This window comes from Taudactylus pleione, unplaced genomic scaffold (assembly GCF_031769625.1).
Source record: "Taudactylus pleione unplaced genomic scaffold, aTauple2 ptg000085l, whole genome shotgun sequence".
NCBI lineage: Eukaryota > Metazoa > Chordata > Amphibia > Anura > Myobatrachidae > Taudactylus > Taudactylus pleione.
The window spans coordinates 6,880,317-6,892,694 of NW_028284487.1; the positions used below are offsets into that span (position 1 = coordinate 6,880,317).

At 45.9% G+C, this 12,378-nt stretch overlaps 1 protein-coding gene across 4 annotated transcripts in view; it reads left to right on the forward strand.

The window, feature by feature from the left end:
- The window catches only part of BBS1 (Bardet-Biedl syndrome 1), a 37,662-nt gene that overhangs the window by 12,569 nt on the left and 12,715 nt on the right, over positions 1-12,378 (forward strand). For 3 of the 4 annotated variants that reach the window (XM_088468337.1, XM_088468336.1, XM_088468339.1), the window contains exons 3-14: positions 3,843-3,877; positions 3,974-4,246; positions 5,056-5,102; positions 5,551-5,589; positions 5,728-5,800; positions 8,324-8,455; positions 8,645-8,751; positions 9,021-9,141; positions 9,276-9,434; positions 11,070-11,139; positions 11,217-11,375; positions 11,913-12,046. In XM_088468337.1, the coding sequence (XP_088324463.1) occupies positions 3,843-3,877; positions 3,974-4,246; positions 5,056-5,102; positions 5,551-5,589; positions 5,728-5,800; positions 8,324-8,455; positions 8,645-8,751; positions 9,021-9,141; positions 9,276-9,434; positions 11,070-11,139; positions 11,217-11,375; positions 11,913-12,046 (1,349 nt within the window). The remainder of the gene's footprint in view (positions 1-3,842; positions 3,878-3,973; positions 4,247-5,055; positions 5,103-5,550; positions 5,590-5,727; positions 5,801-8,323; positions 8,456-8,644; positions 8,752-9,020; positions 9,142-9,275; positions 9,435-11,069; positions 11,140-11,216; positions 11,376-11,912; positions 12,047-12,378) is intronic. The other variant, XM_088468340.1, reaches the window with a different exon arrangement.

Below are 12,378 nucleotides of genomic sequence, written 5' to 3' on the forward strand. Positions count from 1 at the left end.
TCCAAGTCGGCCTTCCTCCCTTCGGCGGCACTGCCTGCTAAGGTTCGGAGTTCGGCTTTTCGTTCCTTTCGGGTTCAGGGCAAGGCGAAAGGTCAGTCCTTCCCGAGACAGTCTGCGAGTAAGACGGCCTCTAAACCCAAGAAGCAAGCCTGGAGTGCTCGGCGCCCTTCTTCCAAGCAGGAAGATAAACCTGCAGCCTGATGGGACGGGCCTCCCTCTGGGGGACCTCAGAGTGGGAGGCCGACTTCTTCTATTTGCCCAGTGCTGGCACAATACCACCACGGATGCCTGGGTTCGAGAAGTGGTCTCCCAGGGGTACGCCCTGTCTTTTCGGCACAGACCACCCCACCAGTTTTTCTGCACAAGTCCTTCTCAGGACAAGACCAAGGCGTTACAGGTTCAGGAGGCTATAGAGTCCTTGCTGAAAGCAGGGGTCATTGTTCCCGTTCCTCTATCACAACGAGGGACGGGGTATTATTCGTCTCTGTTTCTGGTGCAGAAACCCAATGGTTCTCATCGCCCTATCCTCAACTTGAAGTCTCTGAACAAATTCCTCAGAGTTCCCAAGTTCAGGATGGAAACGTTACGTTCCATCATTCTGGCGATGGAACCGGGGGATTACATGGTGTCCCTGGACATCCAGGACGCCTACCTCCATGTTCCAATAGCATCTTCACACCAGCGGTATCTGAGGTTCGCTATCCTTCAACACCACTATCAGTTCCGAGCGCTACCCTTTGGTCTCTCCACGGCACCGAGGGTGTTCACGAAGATTATGGCGGTCATGGCCGCACATCTTCGGAACCAGAATGTACGGCTGCTGCCGTACCTGGACGACCTCCTGTTGCTGGCGAGCTCCCCGGAGGTACTGCTTCAACATCTCCACCTGATGATCGCTTGCCTGCAAGCACACGGGTGGTTGATAAATTGGAAAAAGTCCTCCCTGATTCCATCACAGCGGATGGTTCATTTGGGAGCCCTGCTGGATTCGCGTCAGCAAAGGATCTTCCTGACTCCGGAGAAGGTCGCCTCCCTACAGCTGCGGATACGCAGTTGCCTGAGCCGTTGCCGCCTGTCGGTCCATTCGGCTATGAGAGTTCTGGGGTCCATGGTGTCGACATTCGACATGGTGGAATTTGCCCAGTTCCATTCCCGGCCCCTGCAGGGGCTGATTCTATCAGAATGGAACGGGTTACCTCACCGGATCCGCTCTCAGGTGCTGGTGTTGTCTCCGGACGTTCGGCTATCTTTGGCTTGGTGGCTTCAGACAGCTCATCTGGTCGAGGGGCGCCCATTTTGGATCCCGGACTGGGTCCTGCTCACGACGGATGCCAGTCTCCGGGGTTGGGGGGCAGTGACCGGCTCTTTGTCGCTTCAGGGTCATTGGTCAGCGGAAGAAGCACTTCTCCCCATCAACATCCTGGAACTGCGGGCAGTATACAGGGCCCTGCAGTCGTCCGGCCCCGCTCTTCACGGAAGGGCGGTACAGGTGCAGTCCGACAACGCCACCACTGTGGCGTATATCAATCACCAAGGCGGAACTCGCAGTCAGGCAGCGATGTCGGAGGTGTCTCGTATCCTGACTTGGGCGGAGGGTCACATTCCAGCGATCTCGGCGGTCTTCATCCCCGGAGTCCTCAATTGGGAGGCGGACTTCCTCAGCCGTCACGACGTGCATCCCGGGGAATGGTCGCTTCACCCAGAGGTGTTTCAGCTACTCGTGGACAGGTGGGGACTGCCGGAGCTGGACTTGATGGCCTCCCGTCACAATCACAAGTTGCCCGTTTACGGGTCAAGGACAAGAGACGCAGGTGCAAGTCTGGTGGACGCGCTGTCGGTGAAATGGACGTTTCACCTGGCGTATCTGTTTCCTCCGATATCCCTGCTTCCTCGGGTTCTGCGGAAATTCAAGCAGGACGGCGGCATGCTCGTGCTGGTAGCTCCGGCGTGGCCCAGACGTCCTTGGTACTCCGATCTCAGGAGCCTCTCCATCGACGCTCCGTACCTTCTTCCTCAGCGTCGGGACCTGTTGTCTCAGGGGCCCTGCCTTTACCCGGATCTGGGTCGGCTGTCTTTGACGGCGTGGCTCTTGAGACAGCCGTCTTGAGGTCTCGGGGCTTCTCGGGGTTATTGGTACCAGGCTCAGGGCACGCAAGCCTGCTTCAGCACGGATTTATCACAGAGTGTGGCACACTTACTTTCAGTGGTGTGAGTCCAGACATTATGATCCTCAGGTGTTCCGAGTTTCTAGGATCTTGGAATTTCTTCAGTCAGGATTGGATCTCGGCTTACGCCTTGCATCTCTGAAGGTTCATGTGTCCGCCTTGTCCGTGTGGTTTCAACGGCGGATTGCAATACTACCAGACGTTCACACCTTTTTCCAAGGTGTTCTCAGGATCCAGCCTCCCTTTGTGCCTCCTGTGGCTCCTTGGGACTTGGCGGTGGTGCTACGGATCCTGCAGGGTCCTCCGTTTGAGCCTCTTGAGGCGGTGGAGCTCAAGTGGCTGACATTTAAGACGGTTTTTCTCCTGGCAATTGCTTCGGCCAGGAGGGTGTCTGAATTGGGGGCGCTTTCCTGTCGCCCTCCTTTCCTGATTTTTCACCAGGACAGAGCGGTGCTCCGCACTCGTCCTGAGTTTTTGCCCAAAGTGGTCTCGAAGTTCCATATTAATCAGGAACTTGTTGTGCCAGCTTTTCAGTCCCCTGATCTTTCAGCTGGTGAGACTTCCTTAGATGTGGTCCGGGCGCTTAGAATTTATGTAGACCGGACGGCTTCGGTTAGGAAGTCTGATTCCTTGTTTATCCTCTTTGGTTTTCACAAGAGGGGTTGGCCTGCCAACAAACAAACGTTAGCCCGTTGGCTTCGTTCCGTTATTTGTGAGGCTTATGCACAGGAGGGCTTACCTGTGCCAGCCTCTGTTAAGGCTCATTCCACTCGTTCTGTGGGTCCCTCTTGGGCTGCTAGACGTGGCGCTTCTGCTGTTCAGCTGTGTAAGGCGGCCACTTGGTCTTCAATTCAAACGTTTTTGAGGTTCTATGCGTTTGACACCTTTGCCTCTCAGGATGCATCCTTTGGGCGCCGGGTACTCCTTTCAGCACAGGAGCATCCCCGCCCTTAGTTGTACTGCTTTGGGACATCCCCAAGGTCAACCCTGTGGACCCCCTATGGACCCTGAAGTAGAAAACAAGAGATATGGTAAGAACTTACCTTTGTTATCTCTGTTTCTACGAAGTCCATAGGGTCCACAGGGCGCCCGCCCTGACGCACCTGGCTTCAAATGGGCTGTGTGGCTGGTCACCGGTTTTCCGTCTCCCATTTCTGTGAGTATGGTTTCTTGTGTGTTCCAGTCTTCCTTCTCTCTGTTTAGTCTCCTCCTCCGGCCTTGGCTGCTTACCAACTGCTTAGTTGGTAAGCAGCCAAGGCCGGAGGAGGAGACTAAACAGAGAGAAGGAAGACTGGAACACACAAGAAACCATACTGTGGCCGGGGGCGGGGTATAGAGGAGGACGGACCCAAGTGCATCCTGGGAGCAGCTAAAGCTTTAACTGCGTGGTGCCCATGGATCCAGATCCAGCTATACCCCCAAGGTCAACCCTGTGGACCCTATGGACTTCGTAGAAACAGAGATAACAAAGCTAAGTTCTTACCATATCTCTTGTTATTTAGAAAAGCAAAACCTTGTGAATTTAATTCAGTTATGTGCATTCCAAGTAGGCATTTACTTGAGATTACAGTTTTTACATGTATTCTATAACAAAACAATGTGAAGAGCCCTAATATACACTCTAAGTTCTTTTATTACATATACTCACATTTAATCTGCTCTTTTCCATCCTCAAAGCTCTTGCTGATTTAAATGGAGATGGGGATTTTAAGGTAAGATATCCAGAAGGGAACATACTTCATTGTTGGGCCAGCTGACATGTATTACATATGTCCTATGCAGATAAATATCTTGGTTTTTCATAATAGATGGTGGCTGGTGATATGGGCACTGGGCCATATAACATGAAGCTGAAAGTTTATAAGGGCACAAGTTTGATGTCTGAAAACGCCTTGCTTGATATGCCAACGGGTATTGCAGCCTTCCTGATGGATCAGAATGAGCCGCGCACACCGGCTGTGGCTGTAGCATCTGGGCCATTCATATATGTATACAAGAATTTGAGACCATACTTCAAATTCACTTTGCCAGCACTGGAAATCAACCCCCTGGAGAAGGAAGTGTGGGATCAGGCTAAAGAGGTGAGAGACAATGGAGTTAGAAGAGTAACAAAGAAAACAGGGAAATGGGAATTATTTGTTTTATTTACATTCATTTCAATAGATCTCATTTTCAGCAGCTTTGGTTATCTGCCAGTATACAGAATCCTGGATGGAGACTTCTACTGCAGATCCCTTATTCATTAGTGACACCAATTAACAGCTCATATATCGTTTGCTATTTATTGACCTAAAAAAACAGTGGTTTAAAAATGCATTTGTAACACCAGCCTTATATGTCCTGCTCCTCATTGTGTCTCTTGTAACCTCTCCCCTTTGATTCTGTGTCTTGGTTTACTAGTGATCTCTATTTATCCTGTTATCTTAGGATTGGTTTCGCTTACAGACCGTACTAATGCTGTTTCAAATTTTCATGGCCATAAAATGTTGGGAAGGCCACAAGTAATTGTTTATCGTGGCCAAGTGATTCCAGAGTCCCTACTCTCCCTACTGTATAGTCGTATACTATTTACAGTCCTCTCACATGGATCTGTGACACACATCAGTCCACGGCTCTCTTATTGTGCATAGTGTATGACGTCTTTTGTGCTGTTGTCTGGACTGTGACAATGTACTTATAACATAAGCAGCCATTCCAATGAAAACAATGTGCAGTATTTTCTGATATCATTTGCCCATGGTCTTGATCACCTAACTGGAAGGCTGTGTGTGCCACACATACTGGACTGGCTTTTGTGGGAATGTTATATAAGCTTTTTGTGAGTAAGCCACTTTCAGTGCAGCCAATGATATATTAAATGTAGCTGATTCCTTTGTTTCTTCTGTCACAGGACAAAATAGACCCAGCAACATTAAAAGAGATGTTGGAGGGAATCAGGTAGGACAGGGTTTGTGTAACTGCTGGAATGAAGTAGCTATTCTTATGAAAAATAAAACTAATGGTCCATAATATACTATTTTAATTTTGCAGTCTCATTAATATAGTTTTAGACCTTTTTCAGGTCATATAACCAGTATAATTAGTATCAAGTATGGTTTATACAAATTCAAAATCTATAAATCCTCTGCGGTCTCTACGTTCACAGTGCTTGTGTATGACGGGCGGCTTTGTAGCAGGGAATTACATTTCTGGATGTAAACAATATTTGCAATTTATTTTAGAGTGAGCTATTTCAGACTTTAATAAACAAAATAGTTTGGAAGCTGAAGATAGTTAATTGCTTTATTAGTTGAAATTTTTAGTTGGCCCATTTAAATATCTATAATCTATATCTCTAGAGCACGTATTATCAGGATAATAAATTATATTGTGCTCCTTTATACAGGGATAAAGCAGAGGTTCCCCTCTCAGTGAGGTCACTTTGGTACGTATACATTCTGGAACATCATAGAGCTTAGCAATGACCTTCCATGCAATATGTTCTGCAATTTATAAGTCAGTTACTCACAACCTGCTCACAGTAGCCAGCAGTGATTAACACCTGTCACACGCTCTGTCACAGGTTCCTGATGCTTGACCTACGGGAAACTGAGGCCTTTGTGAACACATATAAACTGTTGCCTTTGAAACGACAGGTAAGTACAAGATTATTGATGTGTGGGTGCAAATGGTTACATTCTAGTGTGTTGCAATGGGGAAATCCTGAAACACACATATATATTAATATTTCCAATAGACCATAAAATACAATGAGAAAGGTGCTCACAAGTCTATCCTATCTTGGGGAAATGTGTGTTTGTATAAACGTACAGTGCATCCGGAAAGTATTCACAGCGCGTCACTTTTTCCACATTTTGTTATGTCACAGCCTTATTCCAAAATGGAATAAATTCATTTTTCTCCTCAAAATTCTACACACAATACCCCATAATGACAACGTGTAAAAGTTTTTTAGAGATTTTTGCAAATTTAATTAAAAAAACAACTAAGAAATCACATGTACATAAGTATTCACAACCTTTGTTCAATACTTTGTTTTTCACCTTTGGCAGCAATTACAGCCTCAAGTCTTTTTGAATATGATGCCACAAGCTTGGCACACCTTTCTTTGGGCAGTTTCGCCCATTCCTCTTTGCAGCACCTCTCTATTTCCATCAGTTCGGATGGGAAGCGTCGGTGCACAGGCATTTTCAGATCTCTCCAGAGATATTCAATCAGATTCAAGTCTGGGCTCTGGCTGGGCCACTCAAGGACATTCACAAAGTTGTCCTGAAGCCACTCCTTTGATATCTTGGCTGTGTGCTTAGGGTCGTTGTCCTGCTGAAAGATGAACCATCGCCCCAGTCTGAGGTCAAGAGCAGGTTTTCATCTAGGATGTCTCTGAACATTGCTGCATTCATCTTTCCCTCTATCCTGACTAGTCTCCCAGTTCCTGCCGCTGAAAAACATCCCCACAACATGATGCTGCCATCACCATGCTTCACTGTGGGGATGTATTGGCCTGGTGATGAGCGTGTCTAGTTTCCTCCAAACATAACGCCTGGAATTCATGCGAAAGAGTTCAATCTTTGTCTCATCAGACTAGAGAATTTTGTCAGGTGCATTTTGGCCAACTCCAGGCGGGCTGCTATGTGCTTTTTACTAAAAAGTGGCTTCCGTCTGGCCACTCTACCATACAGGCCTGATTGGTGGATTGCTGCAGAGATGGTTGTCCTTCTGGAAGGTTCTCCTCTCTCCACAGAGGAATGCTTTAGCTCTGACAGAATGACCATCGGGTTCTTGGTTACCTCCCTGACTAAGGCCCTTCTCCTCCGATCGGTCAGTTTAGACGTCCGGCCAACTCTAGAAAGAGTCCTGGTGGTTCCGAAATTCTTCCATTTACGGATGATGGGAGGCCACTGTGCTCATTGGGACCTTCAAAGCAGCAGATATTTTTCTGTACCCTTCCCCAGGTTTGTGCCTTGAGACAATCCTGTCTCAGAGGTCTACAGACAATTCCTTGGACTTCATGCATGGTTTGTGCTCTGACATGCACTGTCAAGTGTAGGACCTTATATAGACAGGTGTATGCCTTTCAAAATCATGTCCAATCAACTGAATTTACCACAGGTGGACTCCAATTAAGCTGTAGGAACATGTCAAGGATCATCAGTGGAAACAGGATGCACCTGAGCTCAATTTTGAGCTTCATAGCAAAGGCCGTGAATACTTATGTACATGTGATTTCTTAGTTTTTGTTATTAATTTGCAAAAGTCTCAAAAAAAACTTTTTACACGTTGTCATTATGGGGTATTGCGAGTAGAATTTTGAGGACGAAAATGAATTTATTCCATTTTGGAATAAGGCTGTAACATAAGAAAATGTGGAAAAAGTGCCGCACTTTCCGGATGCACTGTATGTGTGTTTTATATACTAGGGAGCTGATTCTGAGTTGGGAACAAAGCAAAAGCAAAAAGCAAGTAACTTTGCACCTTGGTAAAACCATGTTGCACTGCAGGTGGGGCAGATTTTAAATATGTTGGGAGGCGCAAATTTAAATCTAATTTACAATGTAAAAATAAAGTTGTCCAGCATTTGTGACATACTTGCTGAACTTTAGGCGATGAAAGGGGCGTGACGACTTGATCGCTACATCGTTGTCCTGCCCCCACTATACAATGCTGTGATTATTGGCATTGGGAAGCGTGGGGGTTGGGAATGGGTTTGGAGCCACGATGATGCATTTCTACATTTCTACATGTCATCAGCCGCCTGTGAAGCCCATCTCACTCAGGAAGTGGGCAGGCAGCTCTGGAAGACTTGCCCACTCTTCCTGGAGGTCGGGAGTGCCACCCAATGTTCAGGAGCCTCCCGGACGATCTGATAGAGTAGGCAAGTATGTTTTGCGGGCTACAAGCAAAAGCAGCCAGTATTTAACTTGCATTAATAAAATAAAAACGTATTTATATCCCTTACATTGCAGTATGATTTGTCCAGGTGCAAAGTTACTGCTTTGTTTTGTTCGTGCTTTGCTCCCAACTCAGATTAGCCCCCGAATTATTTCACACTTCGGGCTGGGAGCAGAGGCTGAGCAGTTTGTTGTTCACATTTGCTGTACCTAGATCACTTTTCATTTATGTATGTAAACCTTCGTTTGAGATATATATATATATTTTAGACTGTGATTACATGCATGGGAACTCTGAAGAAGAACATGGCAGATGAGGACGCTGTGTGCTGCCTTGTGATAGGCACAGAAAGTGGGGAAATATTTATACTGGATCCAGAAGCATTTACTATTCTGACCCGTGTGAGCATCATTTTCTAACCTTTTGGGATTATGCACTTGCCAATGATTTTCATTTTTGCAGAGAGCTCTCCTTGGGTAATGTCATTGCTAGGACCTGTACATATGTTTTTTCTAAGTGCTGGGAGCAGATGCTCTGATAAGAGTGTAGATGGTTTTGCAGATGTGTCTAACAGATGATCCTTTTAACAGGTCAGTCTTCCCAGTGTGCCGACTATCCTAGATGTGACCGGGCAGTATGACATTGAATACCGTATTACTGTTGCTTGCCGTAATGGCAATGTGTACATTCTGCGCAGGTATATTAGCCTATTCATTTGTATGCATGTATCCATGTTTATATAAGGCTTTGTGGGTTCTCTCTTTATACTGTAAATATATTCCTTTTCTCGTGCCTCATGCATCACTACTGTGGTTTGGGTAAGAGTCAGTACAGGTAGAACACAAATAGATATGACACCCCTCAGATAATACAAAGCAAATCATGTTGCCTTATCACTAAAGTGAGTATACAAGACTAGTATATTTCAATCTGAGGCTCCCTGTAAAATAGATTCCATCTCTTTAGAGACTCCAAGCGGCCTAAGTACTGCATTGAGCTGAGTGCACAGGTGGTGGGATTGGTCCGCGTCCAGAAAAACATCATGATTGGAACCTCCCAAGAGACCCTTCATGGGTATTCGCAAAAGGTAAGTGCCCCTCAAACACTGTTACTTATTGTCACTTGTATATCATCTTTCTTTTGTTTTAAGCATGTTGTGAAATCAAAGGTCTTCTAGTGTATTAGAAATGCAAATACATGTGTACATTATCCGTGTGACAGGGGAAGCGGCTTTGGACACTTACTCTGCCAGCGTCCATCATGACCATGTCTTTGTTGGAGCAGAAGTCACGCAGTATCCAAGCTGTGCTGGTGGGACTAAAGAATCTGGAAGTCCACCTGTACAGAGACAAGAACCTGCTGAGTGTCATATCTACCCCAGTGAGTTTGTATATATATTGCATTTAGTTTCATTTCTACTCACCATTGCTTCATTTTATTATTGATCTATTTATTATTATTTATCTTTTTGTGTTTGCTCTGTACATGGCCTCTTACTTTCCTTGTATAGCACATTCCTGGCACACCTTACGTATGCAGAGATGGAAACACAAGCATGTTTTGTTAGAGCTTTATTTCCAACTACAGGAGGAATTAAATGACAGACAGTAAACCGCAAAATCCCTGTACAAATCCGGATAGTTAGAAAACCGCAGCAGAAAAGCTATTTTGTGGTGTCACATGACTCCTATTTTGTGGTGTCACATGACTCCTATTTGTGGTGCTGTCACATGACTCCTATTTGTGGGCCAAAATGGCAGCGTTGTAGATTTATTAACTTTGTGGCACATTATAAATAAAGGTTACTAATAAAGTGTCCATAGCACCATACCGGGTAAACAATCATGTCACAATAACAGAATGTCAGAGCATATAAACACAACATCTAATAAGTGCTTAGCATGAGGACCAAATACACCTATAATACCACAGACTAGATAGGATAAATAACATAGGCATGGGATGGGCAATTTGCTGAAGCATGAAAGACCAAACCGTGTGAGTTGCTGAAGGGGAGAAGAAGACACAGGAGTGGAGCACTGGTACTATGGATTGTGCTAGAGAAGAATAAATGTGGGGAGGGCCCTGCCTATGAGAACTTACTTACGATGGGGAAGGGGTGAAGAGCTGGAGGAGGAACTGGGAAGGATACGTGGTGGACGGCTAGAAGAGTGTTGAGTACGGAGGGCGGTCAAGTTTGTTTAATAAAAAGGTGTATTTCAAGGGTACTTATAAAGCTTGGGAGATTGGTAGAGAGCCTGGCTAGGCAAAGGTTTCAATTCCAAAGGAAGGGGGCATCTCCAGCAAAGTCTTGGAGGTGAGTGTGAGGGGAGGTGACCAGGGTGGAGGCAGTCTGAGGAGGAGGAGGAGGAGCAGCAGAGAGGATGGAAGGTAATGTGTACATAGATGAGGTTAGAGATATAATGGGAGGAATGGTTTAGGGATTTTTACACCATACTTCCTTTCCAGAGTAGGCACAGATCCAGGGAACAGAACCAAGGACCACTTTGACATGTGCTAGGTGGGTGGACATGCACACTACGGTTCTGCACTTTTTGCTCTTAATGTAAATTACTTGTAGTGTGTTTCTATTTCCTTATATGCAGTTTTGTGGTAAATTTTCACATATTTGCTTTTGATCGTACTGCTTTTCCTATTGCCCCATGTACCATCAGTGTAAAGGTGGGTACACACTATACAGATATATCTGCAAATGATGGTCGTTCATACACACTGAACGGCCATCATTTGTGTCTGGCTGCGGATACCTGCGGCCAGGGGGCCCTCCCACCCCCCTCCCCGCTGCGTGTGTATAGGCTGTCTGCAGACCGCTCGTACACACCTGCCGATGGACAGATATATCTGCAGACATCTGAGTCCAATGACAACGTTCACCGACATATCGCGGGTACACACTGCCCGAGGGGCAGCCGATATATTGGCCGATCAATTGATCGTCCAATATATCTGTCAGTGAGTACCCAGCATAAGTCAAATGTCTCTTTTTTCCTTCAGGACATAGTCACAAGTCTTTGCTTTGGAAGATACGGAAGAGAGGATGACACCCTGATCATGACTACCAAAGGTACATTCCTGAAGGTGCATTACCCTTTATCCTCTCTTCCTTGCTTTGTCCAATGATCATTTATATATTTCCCTCAGGAGGGGGTCTTATTATTAAGATCTTAAAAAGAACGGCTCATTTTGAAGATAAGGACACAGCCCCTGGTCCTCCTACTGGACAAAGCATTAAACTCAATGTCCCCAAGAAAACCAAACTCTATGTAGATCAGACCCTTCGGGAGAGAGAGAACGCAGTGGGTAAGGTGCTTCCCATATATTACAGACCGATGAGAGCTCTAGTATGATTATACATCAAATGAGTGACAAAGACCTTGAGATTTAGTAAGAATAATAATTTTATTTGTATAGCATTTTTCTACAGTAGAACTCAAGGCGCTTGATATTTGAGGATAACCACACATAATGCAGTGAAAGTGAGACAGAATACCATAGATACAGTGAGGAAGTACAACATGTGCAGTAGAGTTATAGTGGTAACAATCAGTAAGACGAAAAAAAACAGTCATCAGCCGCTCCATATCATTCATCCTATCCACACCTGGTGAAGCAGCCGTCCTGGGGAAGCTACAAGGTCCAAGCAGCAGGATAAGCAAAATGTGTAAGTATGATACTTGGATGGAAATACAGAAATCACTTCAGATGCCTAGATCACATCATAGAAAGGTCATCAGTTATGACAGAAGGAAGATAGGATTGTATTACTCCACAGAGTGTCACAGGAAGGAAAATGGCCAGCTATGGCTGTGTTACAGGGCTATGTCTATTTCCCACCAGCCATGCACCGTGTATTTCAAATGGATCTGTATCGCCTCCGTCTTAGTGCTGCTCGAGCGTACGTCAAAGCCCTAGATGCAAGCCTCACTCCAGTGTCATCAACCATGCAGGAACCACTCACTCTGAGTGCTGCTGTGAGTATATACTGCTTTCTGTTTACCTAAGATTTTCCCAACGTCTTCCCCAAACATACTTTCTACTTCAGGGTCCATAGGGGGTCCACAGGGTTGACCTTGGGGTATAGGTTGGGAACCAAATCCGGGCACCACGCAGTTAAAGCTTTTAGCTCCCAGGATGCACTGGGTCCACTCTCCCTATAACCCCACCCCCAAGCCAGAGGCACCTCAGTTTAAGTTGGTGCCCGGCCGGAGTCGGGTCACCGTTAGCGCAGGGGGAGCTGATTAGCAGCCCCTAAGCTTATTTTATTTTTTTAGGGACAAAGTTTTTTCATGGACTTTGGACTCTT